The sequence below is a fragment of the Lonchura striata genome, chromosome 1 (genome assembly GCF_046129695.1).
Source record: "Lonchura striata isolate bLonStr1 chromosome 1, bLonStr1.mat, whole genome shotgun sequence".
Taxonomy (NCBI): domain Eukaryota; kingdom Metazoa; phylum Chordata; class Aves; order Passeriformes; family Estrildidae; genus Lonchura; species Lonchura striata.
Genome location: NC_134603.1, coordinates 137832663 through 137851678, shown reverse-complemented (window position 1 = coordinate 137851678; position 19016 = coordinate 137832663). Strand labels below are relative to the sequence as shown.

The 19016-nt window shown below is 35.2% G+C and overlaps 1 protein-coding gene across 1 annotated transcript in view; it reads right to left on the bottom strand.

The window, feature by feature from the left end:
• PLXDC2 (plexin domain containing 2) overlaps positions 1–19016 on the bottom strand; it is a 248006-nt gene that overhangs the window by 55360 nt on the left and 173630 nt on the right. Inside the window, exons 5-7 of the mRNA XM_021530357.3 lie at positions 16152–16274; positions 13229–13347; positions 5478–5577 (exon numbers count right to left, since the gene is read on the bottom strand). Of these exons, the coding sequence (XP_021386032.2) occupies positions 5478–5577; positions 13229–13347; positions 16152–16274 (342 nt within the window). The remainder of the gene's footprint in view (positions 1–5477; positions 5578–13228; positions 13348–16151; positions 16275–19016) is intronic.

The window sequence follows — 19016 nt, the reverse complement described above, 5'->3', positions numbered from 1 at the left end:
GTGAAAGATTTCTAGGGAATTTGGATTTGCCATATACCCGGAAATAACTGCTAAACAAGGCCGTATGTATTCATACAGCTATACTTTCAGTTTTAAGTGTTGCTGATAGAGAAAATACAAATGCTAAGAGGCTTCATTTGATTATGCAGAAGTCAGTTTGAAGTAAACAATTTATGGAACATATCCAACAAGCTGCAATCAATTTGTGGAAAATATAAGGCATAGAGAAGGGAGGGGCACAGCTGCTATGTTACACAGCCACTAACTTTGCTTGACAGGGATTTTGTTTAACATCACTGGCTGAATAAAACTGTCAACCTGGTATATCTGATAGCTGTCACCACAAAAGGTAAAGGAATCAGAATGCCAAAGCATCTGTTCTTTAACAGCTTTCTATTGCTAAACTTATCAATATTAACTAATTAATTATTGAGGCATTGACACTGGGACCAAACACCAATGCCTGTAATCCAAACACCTCCACAATTGCTCCTCTGAATATAACAGACATCTAAATCTAGATAAAAATTCAGATTCCCTAATTGTATTAATTTTATCATTCACTTAAAAAATTACTAAAAATATCCTTTTAAACCTGGTAGCTGCACCTCAAATCTGTGACCAAGCAAACCAGTGAAGTAGGCTCTGAAAATATCTTTATGAACAATGTACTAAGAGCTGTTCTGCCATAATGCTGCTCTGTGCCTACCACACATGATTTACTCTGACACTCTCCATGTCCTTTCAGATTTGCCCCAATACATGTTGCCAGCTATAGAGCTCCTGGTATAGGATCTAGGTGTGAAAAACTTGCTTTATTCTCTAATCTCACCATGCACCAAACTGCCTCACTCTGAGATCTGTCTGTGGCTGTTTATGAGAATATTTTAAACTTTGATCAATTTGTACCAGTCCTGGCAGTATTGTCATACTACCAAACATCAACAGCATGCTCCTGAATCAGACATCTAGTGCAAGGAACCCAGCTGCCTTGATAACCCTTTTTGGACCAGCAGACAAACATGCAGACTGGAGCAGCTGGCTCTGTGGGATTAGTTACACTAGTGTAAAGAAGAATAAATACTATGATTTTAGAGTGATAACTTGGGGGCCCATTTTGCACAGGGGTAAATGATAACACTACCAGTAAGGCAGCAGGAAATCAGACTTGATTTCCCAAGTGGTGCTGCACCTTTATATAATAGATATCAGAGCATAAATGGCCAGTGGTCTTTTACCCTTTAGGAAGGTAATCCTAAGCTTCTTTCAGGGGCTTCACTGCTGTAAACAAAGTGGTGAGACATCTTGAGCAAACATTTATAACATGCAGAGTTGTCACTCAATTATATGCTTGAGTTACACTACATATTGAGTGACACTAATTGCACTGAAACTGGAATAGTACTAACACATAGTTCAGCTACAATTTTATTTCTGTACACAGTGTTGTTGAATAATTTCAGTGTGATTAAATGTTAAGTTGTCAAGGCACGGATTTCCTAAAAGAGCTGCATCCAATACAGTAGAGGCCAAAATCACGGAGAAGGATGCCTCATTGTGGAGGCAGACCTACTACCCATTATCTCTTAGTCCAAGACTGTAATTCACTTGTGTAGATGCCCTGAATCTGGCACTCTCTCATTTCCCAGTGTATTTCATGGTTTTGTGGAAAACAAGCACAATATGGGAAAGCTCTCTGGTGGGGTCTTCATTGCTAAAACACAAAAGTGGGTTGCAGGAAATGCTTTTTCATTTCTTCTTCTTGCACCACAAAAAGCTAATTGAAAGACAATAGGAAAGAGCACTGAAACAAAAGAGTGTTTATACACAGTAACCCTGAATGAGAGGAAAAATGGAGGGAAAGAAAGATTATCATGAAGTTAAAGAGAGATCTTGGGAATCTGCAGAAGGAAGAGCAATGGACACCACGGGCGAGTGAAAAAAGGACCAAGAACAGAATAACAAGGATGGCAGAGAAATAAACAAGAAATAAAAGGCAGCTGGTTGGAGAAGGTGGGCAAGGAACAAAGGTCCTGAAGCAGTGAAGGTGTTTAAAAAGTCTTGCTGGAGGAATATATAAAACTCCCATCTTTGTTATCAGCAATCATGTTCCTAGCTGGAAGACATCCATGAAAATTTCTGACTGTGGTTGTTACAAAAGGAAAAATAGTTAGTATGCAAGCGTTCAACCTGTCTGAAGCAGAAGGAATCGGGATGATCACCCTAACTTACACATCAGAAGCAGAGCTCCAGAGCCTGGAACTTCATTTGAATTACCTGGATAGAGCTGAAACTTTTCCTCAGAAATTAATCAAAGGACCTAGTTTGCCATTTTGCTGTCATATAAATCTCCGAATTATCAGGTTAACCTTGGTGTTGATCAGAAATTTACTTCCCTTAAGATATTTCCAATCATTCCAACACACCTCTGGAGTAATAGGTATATTTATATCTACATATAAAAGATAAAATAGTGGCTAATCTGCAATAATATAATTATCAGTGGAAAATAAAGAGATAGTCTATGAGCAAGAAGTAGTAGCAGATCAAGGAAGTATTTATTAAAAAAAAAACAAAAAAACACCCAAAACCAAACAGGCATAAAGCCACCTGACAAAAATCTTCCATCTCCATGCTCTAACTCTTAAAAGATACGGTGAACAAGTGTATGTGCCTATGTGCTTTTAGGGGCAGATAAAAGGAGTATTACAGCAAAGTCTTTATATGAAGAAGTATATTAATAAAAATAGGTATGATATTCTCAAATTCCTCCTTTTAAAAAAGTTCAGAAAACCATTCCTTTTAGCTCTTGGCTCTTCAAGACTTTTCAGCACTCATTAAAATGCACTTTTGAAATGAAATGGCTGATCAAAAAGCATGTTTTCTCTTCCCAGAATGAAATAGGTTTGCCTGGCTTTTGAACTCACCTTTCAGAAGTATTAAAAAAGTTATTACCAATCTTTTGGACAGTACATCTGAAAAAAATCTGATAAATAGTTAGCTTTAAATCTTCTGAAATTAATAAACTAGGTATGTTATATTCAAGTTTTAGAATACTGAGCATAGAAAAGGCACCAAAGGTTTTCAGCATTTTCAAAAATTGAGGGGATATATTTGTTCAAACAAGCTTGTGTGGCTCTTAGTGTCTCTTTCCTTTTCAAATGCACAATATTTACAAAAAGAACAGACAAAGCTCAAACATAAAGCTGTAGAGTTTGGGGTGGTTTATTTGTATTATTTGAGGGGAATGATTTTGGCTCTTTTTTCTTTTTTAATAACTATCCATGAATATAAAGGCAGATTGAGTTTTTTGATGGAAAAATCTTAGATAAAAGTGGGAAGCTAGAACTAGTAGTTATACTCTGCCTTCTCCTGGGACAAACAACAATTTATATTCTTCCATTGTCTTAAGAAGTCAACAAAATAACAATTCTATCATATCACTTTTCTAGTAATTGACTGGAGCCATAGTTGATTTAATACCTCTGAAAAACAAGAATTCAAGAACATGCATATTTTAAGAGCATCTGATGCTGGCTTTCTATGGGCCAACATTATTTACCAGTTCTGTCAAGGTGCTATTATATTGCCTGTAAACATCAATATAAACCTATTTCATTGAGCACACAATTCAGCTTCAGGAAAATCTACTGTGAAATGATGGTTCCCTTGATTAATATTAGCTCTAGTGTAAGCTGCAGTCTAGCAAAAATAATAATGAATTACCACCCTCCATAGAACTGGTAGTTAGGGGCAAGAGCAATGCATTGTAAACAGCAATACATTAATAATGCTCTCGAAGCTGCTGTAGAATAGCAGTAGCAGATTTTATACTCCTTACCCACATTATAGTTTCACTTGTCTTAGCAGAAATTGTCATGTGGAAAAAAAAAAAATGCTAAAACCAGAAGTCTAGTAAGTAACTCTGCATTCATCAAAACCAGTATTATTTACTGGTAGTAAAACAAGGTGCTTGTCTGAAATATTTCTACAAAAAGAAACATTCAGACTTCAAAAAAGACTCACATCTACCATATATTTTCCATACAAAATATGTAAATCTAATACAAGTCCTTTAGTGTTGTTTTCTTATGGAGACCTGATATCAAAAGATATCATCCTGTTGCATCTCTTGGATAGAATTTCTCTGTGACTATTCTCATAAACTATTTGCATAAGTCAATCAACTTAATTTCCCCCAAATTAATATTTGAAGCTCTTAGAAACTGAAGATTCAGAAATATTCAGATGATTTACTTGAAAATATCACTCACATTACTGAAATTTATTGCCTAGTTTCATTTATTCTTAAACACTCAAAACCAATCCATGCAAGCATAGGCACATTACAACTACCTACCTTACTTCAGAAACAAATTTCTTCTCTCTTAAGTGAAATCTTGGTATGCTACATCCTTCACACTCTGAGCTCACAAGTAACAAATAGTACTGAAATATTCCATATTCCCCAAGATGGGAATGTAAGACATAGGATTGATGCTCCCTCATGTTAAAGACTGTTTTATATGTGCCGAGGAGAAAGGATGAGCTGAGAGGCCAATAGAACTTTCTTTCTCAGTGTCAGTGTCAACCCCATTTGCTGTCTGCCTTAAAGCTGGGCTGGATCAGGTCAGTCCTTGTGAGCACCACAGGTCTGCCAGAGAGAATTCTCTTCAGGAGAATCTGCCTGGAGTCAGCCCTAGGAGACCTGTTCAAGCACAGCTCCTTCCATCTGCACCCTGCTATTATCGAAATAGGGCTTCATCGAAAACTGATCTTAGTAAATTTTCTCTAAATATTAAGTAAACCCAGTAGACTTGAAAAGTGATCATATTCTCTAATTGCTAAACAACCTCAAGGGGTCCTTTACACAGTACATTAGAACACTGAGAAAGTCACACTTGAGAAACTCTCACACATTGAGAAAGTCACTACTTTTTGTTTTCAATGAAGCCATGCAAAGTATAACTGAAAAGCTAAATGGCAGACAAAACTAAATGCCATCTGCACTACTGCTGCCATGACTATGAGAGCTCAAGATGTTATTTAATAACTACATCTCCTCTATTTTCCTCTCACTAAAACGAATGAATTTGAAATACAGAATAAAGTATCAAGAGCTTCCAGCCTAGATATTTTTGGATACAGATGGTTTTTCTAAACAGATGGCTTCTTCTTTACTATGGATATGAAAGCATGTTCCAGATAAAGTATCTTATGGAAAACCAAATTAAGCCAGTTGAGAGTTTAATTTGACATTATTTGACTGGTCATTTAATTTTATTTACTTAATTTATCAGCTCAAAAGAAACAATGACAGGAAAAGCCATATTGGGAATTATCAAGCAAATAAAATTACACTTGAATTAGCAAGCTCAAATTAGCTAAGTTGTTATGCAGCTAGTCATCCTTGATGAAATCAGCTTCTACTGATTTCTAAGCCTCCAAACCATTAGCACCACTACAATTCTACATACTGGGAATTTGCTGGATCCTGTGCACGACCACAAATGCATCTGAAAGTCCCACTTTCACCGGGTGGTTGGTTGAACTTATCTGTGTCACAGCAACAGGAATCTAAAAGACAAAACAGGAAGATATTATTGAAATATTGAACTAGAAAAAAAAGATTAAAAATAAAAAGTACTACCAAAATGAACATTTAAACAGTGTTACTTAAATTCCTAAACAAATATTTTATACCACATAGCACAATAGAACCACAAATTATTTGAAGATAAAATTACTAGTTTTACTTGTTATTTTATCTCAATTTTCTTTGCATTGTTTTCACATGAACCCTCAGAGGTAGAAAAATTGTCAGTGACAAACCAGAAAAGGGTATGAATTTCCAGTAATTTATTTCCCTCAACTGAAGATAAAGTGGGGTGATGTGCTAGTACACTCAGGATGAGGAGGCAATACCTCCTGTCTACTGCTGAACACAAAAACTGTGAAAAAAACTGTGAAAGTTCAGCTTGGGATGAAAATTTTAAACTTATGGCTTAGTTAACTTGCACTGAAAACTGTGTTAATTGTTATCTGTAAAGAACTCTGACAGAATGCTAATAATATTTACTATATTCTTGAATAGCAGGAAAAGTGTTGTGGTAAACATGGAAAATTCCAGATGCTCAATTGCCAATATCTAGAGGAAGAAATAAAAATATGTAGACAGTCATAGACTATTCCAGACTGGTACCTTAGGAGTAGAATAAGCCACAGCTTTCTATGAGCTTCCTATGAGCAATTTCTGAGAGCTGCTGCTTTCAGGTATCTTATGTTTGGCTATCTTACTTTTCAAAGCTGCCCTTCAGGTTAGCAGAAATTTCTAGGCTGAAGACAGATGGAACTAGATCAAATATAAGAAATGGAGATACAAGGTATTAGTTTTGCTAACTCAATAGCTTGCTTGGCTTTACTTGTGTAAAATTACAAAAATGATATAGTTGGTCAGTATTTTTCACATAGCTGAAAAATTTTTCACCAGCATAAAAAGCTGGTTATTTATCTAGTGACTGAGGATTCAGTTCTGTCTATGTGACAATTAGGAGCATGATTTCTGGCATTTGAGTTAAGCATCAGTAGTTCTCCTTGTTCCCAAAATATCTTTTAGTTTTGCTTTTTACCAATTACATTGGTAAGTAAGTTCTGGTGAATTAAATGTCGTCATAAATTGCCATTCGTTTTACTTAATTTAGTGACTGGTTTTTTGGGGGTTCTTGCACACATGATCTAGAGTGGTATAAAAGAGGCTTGTGGCATGTTGTAAAAATGACAGGAAAAAGAAAACTGGCTTGGAAATACTGCTAGCAATACATCAGCTTAAATTTGGCTTCTATCAGCTGAGCTCAGATGCAGTTATTAGATAATATGACAGAAGAAGGCCAAAAGCCATATTTTCAAATTCTTCTAAATAAAAGACTCACTAAGTTCAGAACTAAGTCTATACATTTTCTGCAGCATGAAAGCTTAAACAAAATTAGGGAATTATTCATAGTCTCAGAATACTGGAAAGAAAAGCTTACATTAACTATCAAAGAAACTCTCTTAAATGATTTTGAGGAGGATACTCTAGACAACCTATTGAAAGTTAAATTAGAAAAAGCACTGATGAGGAGTATGCAATGACTTTCTCTTCAAAGTTAGAGACGAAGCACAGCAGTTGAAGAAAGGACACAGAGTGTGTTTGGAATTGGCATTAGTAGGTGTGTGATAAAAGATGCTGACAAAATTGTCATCTTAATGCATAAATTGTGTCTGATGCATAAAAAGGATTATATTCATTTGTAGCATGTGAATGGTAATCAGGAGAAATTGCACTCTGGTCTTCTTGAATAAGACTCCTTTCTTTTCTTTCTTTTTATTCTAGTGCCTTTTCACAAGTTTATTGTGAATTTTTGAATTACTGAACAATTTGCATCTTTCCCTTAAAAATTATGAAAAAAGCAAGCTATTTAATTTTTTGTTTGGTTTGGTATTGTTTTGCTTCTGGGAAGGAGTGATGAGTACTAAAGCCACAAGTGAGGGGTTTGGGTATTTTATGTTATTTTCTAAAAATAAATTTTCATTACAATCTGGTTCAAGCCTTGAAAGTTAATAAAATGATGAATGACTCAGTGATATGTGGTACTAAAACAGGATGCAATAGTCAAGTTGAACAGAAAATATATAGAAAAACTTCAAGAGAAATTAGAAAAATTTGAAGCAGAAGTAACAATGGATTTTGCCAAAATCCCTGCAGTTGTCAATACTCCAGTGCTGGGCATTCGACTGAGAGCAAGGAACTTTCATAATCTTTTCTAAAACAAATAAGAAAGTAGTAGGGCCCAGTCTAACAGAAGCAGCAGCCAAAAACTTGGAAACATATTTTAGAAACAAGGCTTAGAAGCAAGAGCTTCTTTAAGATCAAAAAAGAAATATTAAATTAGTAGTCAGCTCTTCAAACTGAAGGGCAGCCTGTGTGCAACAATCATACAGTCAGAAATGCAGTCAAAGTAGAAGGTAATCCACAACCCAGGAACACTCTTATTCTCCTGAAAATCTACAGTGTCATTATACCTGTATTTACAAAGACATGTATTAATTTTTAAGGTGTGGAAAAAAGAAATTGGTAATGTGTGTACTGAGTACCATATTACAGGTGAAATCTTTTGCATAAGATGTCAAGATAAAATGAGCTTTTACCATATGCTATCTGATTAGGAAATATTCCCTTTTGACAGAAAGCTTGTAGTAAATATTAAAATAACTTATGGAATACTACAGCAAAACTTAGATAGCAGAGAGATGCTGTTCTGGATTTCTCACCTGAATGGCAAGATATGTCGTAACAGGCTGATACGTTAAATAGCTGAGCAGAGAGCTAGGAACCTGCAAGTGATTGCTAGTGGTTGGCAAGGATTTTACAGCATTACCTTCACAGAATGGCTTTTAGCTAGAATAATTCTAAACCATCTATTAGCTCTACCACAGAAAATGTGATCTTTTGTGTTGTACAAGTCACCATCTTATGAATAAACTTCCCACACTATCACTGAGACCATTAATATCTATATTTTGGATTATATACTTCATCAGTAAGGAGAAGGGTATTTAGAATTTATGCAGAATTCTATGTATCATTTGGATCTGTAATCTAGACAGTATTTTTCATCAGACTTCTCAAATTTTATTCTTTTCAATTGTGAGGTCCTATCAGAATCTTATTCTTCAAAAAACAATAAAATCACGGCCTCTAAACTTATTCTGAAGGAGGTGGTAAGCATGGTGGAAATACTGCCCCACTTCTGAGTCGAAGATAAGAGCCAAAATACGTTGTAAAATAATAATTAGGAACACAATAATAGTATTTATACCGGGTTTTCATTGCCAGTTTCCTAAGTAGTAATTAATTAGACCACAAGCTAAATCGCATGAAAATCAAGAGTTTAAATTTGTGTAAACTGACCACCCCAAAAAGCAAAAATAATTTCTATTTTGTATTTTTGATAACAATAAAAGAGGCAGAGAAATGCAAAGTGTGTATAATGCAAGCAGAATATCCTTTCCCATTATGAGATTTTTAGAAAAAGATTTGTGGTTTTTTGTGGGGTTTTTGTTATTGTTTGTTTGGATTTTTTATTTAAGTTTTCAGGAAAATGTAGCAAGGTTAAATTCTTGTTACTGAAAACAGAGTATTTTCTTTAATGCCTAGCAGCAGCATCAATTTTATTTAAGTGCTAGCACTTAATAATTTTCATTCAATTCTGTCTCCTACATTCTACTACAAGCCTCTTTTAGAATTATTTTCCAAACTCATGTATTGGACAATTTTGAGCAAATATTCTTACTTTAATAATGGTTTCTGGATGACTACATAAATAGAGAGTCATTATTATTCAAATGAACAATGAGAGCTTTCTCTAATGATATTAAGAAAAATATCCTAAACAATTAACAAGATCTATGGAACCATTGCCTAATTTTTTCTGTATTAATCATGGATAAAAAAAGAAACCAAATATTACACTAAGGAATATTAGCTCTAAGCATTAATGGGAAAAGACTATATAGAATAGTTATTTTGTTTAATAAGAAGTGAAACTCTTGAGAACTGAACCTTGGTGAAATTTAGAACGTAAGAAATGAGTATTGACTACTAATACATAAAACGTACGCCTTTGCCAAAATTCTTTTTTATTCCTGTGTTCTGATGGCTTGTTTGCACTGTAATGAATTTCATATGTGGTAGAGGTACACCCGTAAAATTTTCATGCCAGCTGACGTTTCCTGCCATATCAACCATTTGCCAGAATACTAAGAGTCGATGTAAGTAAAGTGATATTTAAAATGGAAGGTGCATGCACCATAAACCAAGTAAATTGCTAAAGAAATAAATATTTTACTTGCTATAGGACCTTGTTGTATTTCTAATAGTTTTCACATTTTGAGAACTCGACCATACAGCTCCTTCTCCTAATAACTCTTCTGAAAGATATTCTGACGTCTCTACATTTTCTTTCCTGATGGTTCTGCTCCTTTACTAACTTTAAAAAAAATTTTGGAAAAAAAGTTGCAAATTTCATGTTACTTTCTATTGGGGAAATCAACAGAATGCAGAAGATTGGGAAGAGCAACTCCTTTGGTATTCAGCAAACCTCCTGGGATCCTCTGTTGGTGGTCAGCACCAGATTTATGAGACAGCAAACCTAATTTGGGAGCAGGAAGAAAGTGAAAAAAGGGACTCTCAAACTGTTTGAATAAATAAGAAATAAAAGGTAAAATTTACCTAAACTGCATTAGACATAAAACACCCTAGTTGTACCTGCTTTAAATGTATAATCACAGTTATTTTAAAGGTAGACTCTTCTCGATAAATGCCTGGTGTAACCAATATAGAGCCCCTGTGGGATGCTTGATGTTTGCTGTATTTTACATGGGGCTGCAGCTTGGGGGCTTTCAATGACAATGCCATGAAGGCCTCTCAGATTTGCCATATATCGCTGTCATTTTTGCTGAACTGTGATGCTAAAGTAAAACGGCACCAAAAAGACAGTAGAAATCTTGTGCAACTTTTAGTCATGCTAGCGAGCACTTGCACAAGTAGTCTCACTGGAGTTAATAGGGCACCTGACAACATGACTGAGCAGCAAGAGAAACGGCTCCAGATGGAAGGACTTCCTCAGAAAGCAATGGATTCAGCACTAGAAAGTAAATAAATTCCTAACAGTGCTTATAAGCACTAGGACCAAGTTTCAAATGATAAGTGACATGTTTGTTCTTTTCAGACAACTTGTGTCTGATCAGTGATTAGCAATCTTATTTATTTTTCCTTATTTAGGTAAAAAGCTAAGATAGTGGTAATGGAGTAAAGACTGCAAATAAAGACTCTATTTGTCTGGAAATCTCAGACTCAAACCCATTCCCCAAGTAATTCTGATGGAATATATTAGTTGTAACTTTCTAAAATATTTAGAAAAATATTTTGTCAAAAAGATTTACAGATCATTAATAAATTACTATTACCATATTAAAAATCTCTTTTCTTAGTTATGTCAATAGCTTTAAAGTAATGTTTGGAAATTCCATTCAGCACAGGAATAAGTCATGAGAGGGGATGAGTTCAAAGATTCACCAGTAGTAAAAAGCATGTTATTCCATCTGCAAATTCCAGTTTTTGGTCTCAAGATTAATGAAAAGAACATCAATAACTCCTACCCATAAAAGCAATGTGGTTTTGGAGGAAGCTTCCAGTAGTCTAATGAGAGCAAGCAGCCTGTGCATTGTAGCTCAGAAATTGTACATCAATGGATTAGATGCTATAATTCCCTGCAATTCTAGGAATGAATTGTGGTAAAGGAGTGGCCCATTTACTCCTCTTTTCCTAAATTAATAATGTTTTCAACTACGTGATACTCTACATCATCATTTTCTTTTGTGTAAAATGTATGCCAGACACTTCCAATTTAGAGCAGCAACTTCTATCACCCATATTAGATCAAATTTGCACAGGGCTAGATAGTAAGAGGGGGTGCAGCACATCTCATAACCAGGAATAGAAGTCTCCTGAAAATGTCGCCATTTTAATGTCAGAATGCATATATAGTTCTTGACAAATTTATCTTAAAACTAGTACCTGTCTCCACCTCTCTAGGTCTTGAAGGCAGGAAGTTTTGTGCAGTCTTTAGAAGTTTTTGCTTTTCTTTAAAAAGTTTTCAACAACAGGAGATAACCAAAGCTTTTAGTGCACACTCTTTTGATCAGGTGCAATTGAGCTCCATTGTCCTAAGCAGAGTAAAGCTTACATAAATTGGATTCAAAATGCAAATAAGTTGCATTTTCATAGATGAAGACTGTAACCTACATGTAACATTCAGAAAAAACCAAAGCAGACCTTGCACCGGCATGTCTTTTATAAGAAAAGGAAAGCCACGTACATAGGCATACCAGAAGTTTCTTGTTTCTACAACACTGATCCAGTAAGAATATCTTGCAGCAGTCCTTTTCAAGCTGCAAAGACATCTGTCTTAAGTGAAGGTATGACTGCTTCTAGTAGAAAAACCCAGATCCTGTGCAGCTTGCTAGTGAATGGCAGAGGAGGGTTATCACTTCAGCTTCATTAAAGGTGCACAGCTACAACACAGGCATGAAAAATGAGACTGAAGGCTCACAAGTGTTTTATAGCAGACAGAAGAGAAAAGAGGTTTCTCCAAGTCAGGACAATCGGTTTTATCATTCATTAGAGTTTCTTACCATAAGGAGGATAACTGAGAGTTGCATTTTGAAGAGAAAGTCACAGTGTGCATACCAAACAGATTAAAATAAAACAAAACAGAACAAAAAACCCAAACCAAGCAAAACCAAAAAAAAAAAAAAAAAAAACCAAACAAAAAGGAAGACATCATTTTGCCACTAGAGATTTTAAGCTTTTCTACTTTCTGATTCTTATTTGCATGGATCAGAGAAACATAGAATACCAGACTGAAAGGGGACCTCAAGGATCACCTGCCCCAACCTTTCTTGGCAAAAACCCTGAAATTCAAATAGGCTATAGCTGAATTCAAATAGGCTATAGCTTCTAGAGCTCTAGCAGCTTTAGAAAAAAAAAATCACTCAGAGCAACAACGGGAATTCTGAAACACTTGGAGAATGCACAAGAACCCATTTAAGACAACATATTGGTGCTATGAAGGCAAACCAAATGGCCTCAATCTAAGCAATTTTATCACCAAACAGATGGAAAACCTCAGAGTTAGCAATAGAAACCAGTTATTTCTTGTTTCAAATATATGAACTTTGAAATATGTGAGTTGCCAAAAAACTACAACTGCAGGAAATACGTGACCTTTTAACAATAACCATTGATGCTAGAGTACTTTGAAATGGGTCAAGATTGGGTAAACTAATTGAAAAAATTAGATCCTATCTTTTAAAACCCATGGGGAATTTACTAAAAACCCAGGAATTTACTGAACATTTAACACTCACAAACATCCAAAAAACCCAGTTGAAATCCAGGATTAGTACATTTGTGTCATGTTGATGTTTTTAAAGTAAATCATATAAACATCATTTTAACAATAATGTGTAATTTTCATCAAAATAGTGATCATGTAAGCAGAATAATGAAATGATTTTATATAACTGCTATTTCAAAAATCTTCCCTCCCCACCAAAAATGTAGGGAAATTCCTGACATGTATAAAGTAATTTGTCCACTTAAATGACATTCTCAGACCCAACTTACTTCTTTGTAGCCGAAAATGATACGCCCATCATTGAGAAGGGTGGCCTGGAAAGTGAAACTGCCCAGGTTGTAATTATCCTGCAGATGTACATGATCCCACTGGACAACTAGTGCTGTGCCTGTGAACCCCAGAGTGGGGGTAGAGAGGCAAGAGGAAGAAAAAAAATGTGAGAAATACATTAACTGACTGTAGGAAAAGTACTTCACTGCAATTACTTGAAACAAGAACAGTGATTTGTCTCTTTCTAGCAGCTTTCAGCTCCACACCTTGAAATGCCAAAGACATTACAAACACAAGCTGAAACTGAAATTCTCTGAAATGCAGACACCACAGTGCCACACAAGCACCTCAACTAGTGCTAAAGCAAGAGTGGTCAAATATCTTGTTTGAAATTGCACAAGAAATAAACTAAAAGTAGGATCCAGTAGTTCAGGTGTGCTGCCATTACCACTTCTCTGCAGTGGCATTCTTTACACTCTATACCTAAATCCTGATGGCTTTGAAATGTGAAGTGCTAACAGAATTGCCTGCTTAGTAAAAGTTATTATTTCAATAATTCATATTCTTCCATTAACTATGCATTAATTAAATAACATTATAACATTATTTTTTTCTGCACGGTGCAAGCCCTTTCTGAGGTTCTGCAAATTGAGAAATCTTAGGTGTTGGCAATAAATAAACGTAGTTTAAATCAAACTCACTGAGAAGTCATAGATGGTGTAAATATTGAGTCTGGTATGCAGAGATTCAGCTGCAAGAGCCTTGTTAATATTCACAGGAGTTCACAGGCTGAAGGCGCACTTACCACACTAAAAATATTTCTCAAGCAACTTGCACACCCTGTGAGCATATTTTACAGATGTTGAGACACTTATCACCAAAACTGTTTACTGAAAATAACATTTTCATCTTTACATGCCTTGCTCAAAAACTTCTCTTTTTGGCACTAATGGGAATTATATGCTTTCATTCAGACTTTAATTTCCTTTCTTTGTAGAATGTTCATGATGGGTCAGTACATATTCAGCTCAATATACTTTTGATATGTCCTTGAAAAATCTTTTGTTACAGATCTGTGCTGCAACTGTCAAGAACACACTTGACAGGTGTTGTCATGAAATTATGAGCATGCAAATTTTGGGTCCACACTGCACCAAGTCCAACATGTTATTGTCCCTTGTATTTTTCTGTATAGTAGATACTCATTAATTGTGCACACAGTACATTCTTTCCTTCGTGACCACATTCGTTAACTACTTTCTGAATATTTATTTGATTGCATTAAATTTTGTTTTAAATGTAAATTGGCTTCTAAAGTTATTAGAGCAAAAATAGCTAGAATTTCTCCTAGGCAGTCACTGAATATTTCAGATCTATGTGCACCTCAGAACCCCAAACTAAAATGGAAATCAGATGCCACCCAAACTGTCATTTCATTTCAGAGGCTTTTATGTAGATTTGTGTGTACCTAAGCTCCTTGCAATTAGCTACATCAATGAGACTTTGATGGATCCCCACACTCTGTTTGATGGATCCCCACACACATCTGTCCCCACTCTGCTTTATGGTAGAGCGCTTATTCATGGGGACAAAGCTCACATGAGTAAGAAACAAGGTGCTGAAGATACAATCTGCTCAGTTCCTTTTTACTTGTATTAAGAGAGAAAATTCTTTGTCCTAAAGCCTATGGAGCTCAAACGATGATGCATTACACATGAAGAAGAATTCAAAGTCTCAAAGAACAGTTCAACCTGGTAATGAAAGCCATGTGATAAAGCCTGGTACACCTGGTGTGAAGACTGGAAGTCAGGACTATAATGAGAATTAGCAACTTTTCCAGAATTCTCAGATTCTTTAAATAAAGGTGACAAATCTCTGGCCAAAATGTTGAATAATTTAAAATGTGAAAATTATATATTTTTCTGTTTCAAAATTCTTCATGGAAGGAATAGGATTTTCTCATGTAAGCATTTTACTGGATTTTTAACAAACAAACATTGCAATGACTAGATTGTAAGGAAAGGTTATGACTAGATGTAAAAGATACAGAATACATTTTGCTAACTGATCTAATTAATAAAAATACTATTGGAAATATGAAATGTTTTTGAACCTGCTAGCAATTTTTGCTTAAATTCACTATAAATAAGCATACATAAGATAGCATAGATGTATCCAGGACAATTTAGAAGTCATGGATGTCATTATATTAATTCACAATACTAAACACTAAGTTTTAACTGTCAATGTAGCTGACCACTAAAGGCCTGAGGTAAAGCACCAGATGCCTTTTAAGCACATAGGGTCTGTTTCTAAAATATTGATTACAACTGACTTCAAGAGATATCCACACATTCAAGGGCTTTGAAACTCCTCACAGAGTTTCAAGTATAACACTGCAGCTTGCCTTTTCCTCTTTCAATCTTTTTTACAAGGAACTGTTGAGAACTTGTGGTGTAGATGAGTGTATTGGATTCCAATTCTGGGACTCCATGAACACTTAGTCATTGACAGGTTTATTAACCTTATCCCTGCCCTGCTTCTGTGTATTCTTGCTATTGAACTCCACAAATGCTATTTTCATTTTAGGTAGTGGACAGATGGTATCCACTATAAATACTTTGAAGTAACACTTTGAATTTATGCTGTTATATAAGACAGATTTTCCCTTTTAAAACTGATAAAATGCATTGCTAGTGAGTTTATGTACTGCAACACCCAGATGATATCTGCTCAATTAAGAAAAGGCATTAATGATTCTTTACTGTGTTATAATTAATAATTGCTTATAGATGTCAAGTTACATGCTCTATACAGCCTCTAAATTTAAAAAAAAATAAAAAATCCTCAGTGCTTCCTTCTGAAATAGTTATTTAGGAAAATAGGAAGAAGCAAGAGATACAGACAAGGACTGCTACATACCATTATCAAAGTATCTGACTGTTGAATTTCTTGACACACTGGGGTCAAAATTTGCCATTAAGGGTGCAATATATTGAGTAGCTGTTAGCATTCGATGCACAACTTCTCCAGTATATATGAAACCTACAATAAAAAAAAGTTGAGACAATTTCAGCAAATTCTGAAAAGATTTTAATAGAATGGCAGGTTGAATTAGGCATTGACAGAGCATTAAAGGGTCATCTGAGAGAAATTAATCCCAGCACAAATTTTATAGTGAATTAAATAAGAGCTAAAATTTCAGAAAAACATCTGTGATGGCTGCCAGAAAAACAAGATCCAAAATGAATAATGGAACAAATAGTTCAAGAAGGTTTTTTACTGAAATAAAAACAGTGAAAACTCAAGGAAGAATAAGTCCAGTTAAGGGCAAAATGCAAGTAAGTGGCACTATGAAAATCAGCCATTTACCACCAGGCATATTCCATAGTGCTTTCTTCCATACTTTCCAAAATCTGCAGTTTGTTTTGCTTATGCAATTTGTGACCTCTTTCAAAGTTAGTCTAACCCTTTTTCATATTTCTAGAGACACAGAGTTAGGGACTATTTCAGACTAGTGGTGACAAGCTTTTTAAAAAAAAAAGTCAGATGAAAAGTGGAACAGATAGGGCTTTTTCAGGTTTATAAGGCAAGTAACATTTCTACAACATTCTCTGCTGTGTCAGGTCTCACTAGTCTGTCCTGTTCATCCCTGAATTGACAGTGCTCCTCAGATCAATAGTGGGCTTCTTTCATCTGAAGTGCTCATCCAAAACCTTTTACTGGTTTGGAATTGGAGTCCTACCTTTGAAAGAAGACCAGTCATCTATGGTGAATACAGTAATTCTGCAGCTTTTTTCAAAGCAAACACCAGTTGTATTTTAGTGACAAGAGCCTTCTCCTATTTTAAACAATAAATGGTCTACAAATAAACCTGCGTTGTTAAGGTTTGCCAACTCCAACTGGCTAAGAGGGAGACTGGGGGGCAGATTCCTCCAATTGAATATCTAAATACCACTTTTCTCTTTTGGTAATTGATAGGGAGAGAGAAACACCAGTTTAGAAAGAGAATCTGCCCACACATATTTACAAGTAATTTAATCTGAGCTTTCATAATATGTGTGGCTATTTTATGCTATCACTTCTTTTAGGATAGCTAACTACCTTGCCAAAATATAGTCCCTGAAAGGCATTTTCACTATTTCATGCTTATTAGTGTTTGCTTCTAAAATGTCATTTGCTTGATAAATAATCCCTTATGTTTATTTCAACATTTTTAGTAAATATTATTATTCTATTCTAGAATTCTATTTCATACTATGTGCTGCTTATTGTCCCTGTGGAAATCTGCACACATATTTTAACACAGCTGTAGGTAGGTCTATAACCTTGAAACAATTCCTCAAAAATACTTTGAGGACAAACAAAACCTTTGAATCCATATTCGTACATTATAATTAGCCTTAACAGTTCAGTACTTATTCATCCCTTGCACAATCATCCTACACTTACACAGTTTCTCCTCCATGCTTTCATCCCATTTACAGTATAAATGTCACCCTTATAACTAATAATGAGGCAGATACAATAGGAAAAGAAAGCACTCAGTTGTGCTGGAACACTTAACTAAGTAAATCAGCCCAAGTAATTAGTAACCACTAAACGTATTTTGAAGTATTTGCCGGATGCAGCTCTACTATAGACAGAAATGGGAAGCAGGAGGTGGAAGATAGCTGGGAAGCAGGCAGGCCTTGCATGAAGATCACTCTAATGAGAACTCCAGTCATGCATCAGAACAACTTGAAAAGGAACACAAAGTAATTTCAAATCATCCCAGAGATTTACAAGATGAAGCCACCATTGACCATGGACATTTTATCATTGCAACTATGACGTAAAAAGAGCAGCAGAAGTAAAATTAGCTTATTCTGGAGTGGAATTTCACAGAAAATTGACTTATGCTATCTGTGACCTAATTTTCTGACAATGCTTAATGCTCGTGGTTGATTCATTTAGTCAAGGAAGAATTTTTCAAACCTGCAATTTCCTGAACCACTTAATCTCTACTTTGTGGGAGGCACTGGTAAAGCTCTTTTCCAAAACTCTCCACAAGCACTATACCTAGAAGCATAATATTCTCCTAAATACTGGAATGAAGACAAATAGGGAAAAGTGCTCCACATTTTGCAAGTTTAATATGCACATATAAATTTAGCTAAAACTGAGGCTGAACTAATACTAAAACCACTTGTAAATCAAGAAGAGTATACTTCTGGTTCTCACAGTGTACAAATTTACACTCACACAAACAGGCAAAAAATATATATAACCACTTAAGCATAAAAGCACAGTCCCACTTGATGTAGGACCCTGACTTGATTTAAAAATGCATTTTACGCCTGAATTCGCCCATTCCAAAATATTCTTATCTGTTGCATGCTAACATATCAAGTTTACAAAGACAATTTAATGTACGAGGTTACAACACACTGCACATCATATTTCTGTGATTTTCTTTTTTATATTTTTAGCTATGCACAAACTCAGTATCACTTAAAAAGTTTTTTGACAATGTTTGCCAACAGAATGACAAAACATAGTTTCAAGGCAGCACAGGCAATGAGTCCTTTGAAATGTCTCTAAAGAGATGGTAGGATATATGATACACAGACAAAAGCAACAACAAAAAAAAAGAAGAATGATCTAGGTTGATAACCATCTTCTAAAATGCCTAATAACAAACTTGTAAGATAAAACCTTGTCTCTCTCTTGTTGACTTTTGCCATCTGCCCCCTATCCACCCAGCTGCTCTCTCATAGCCCTTCCTCAACAGGATAAGGGGACTAA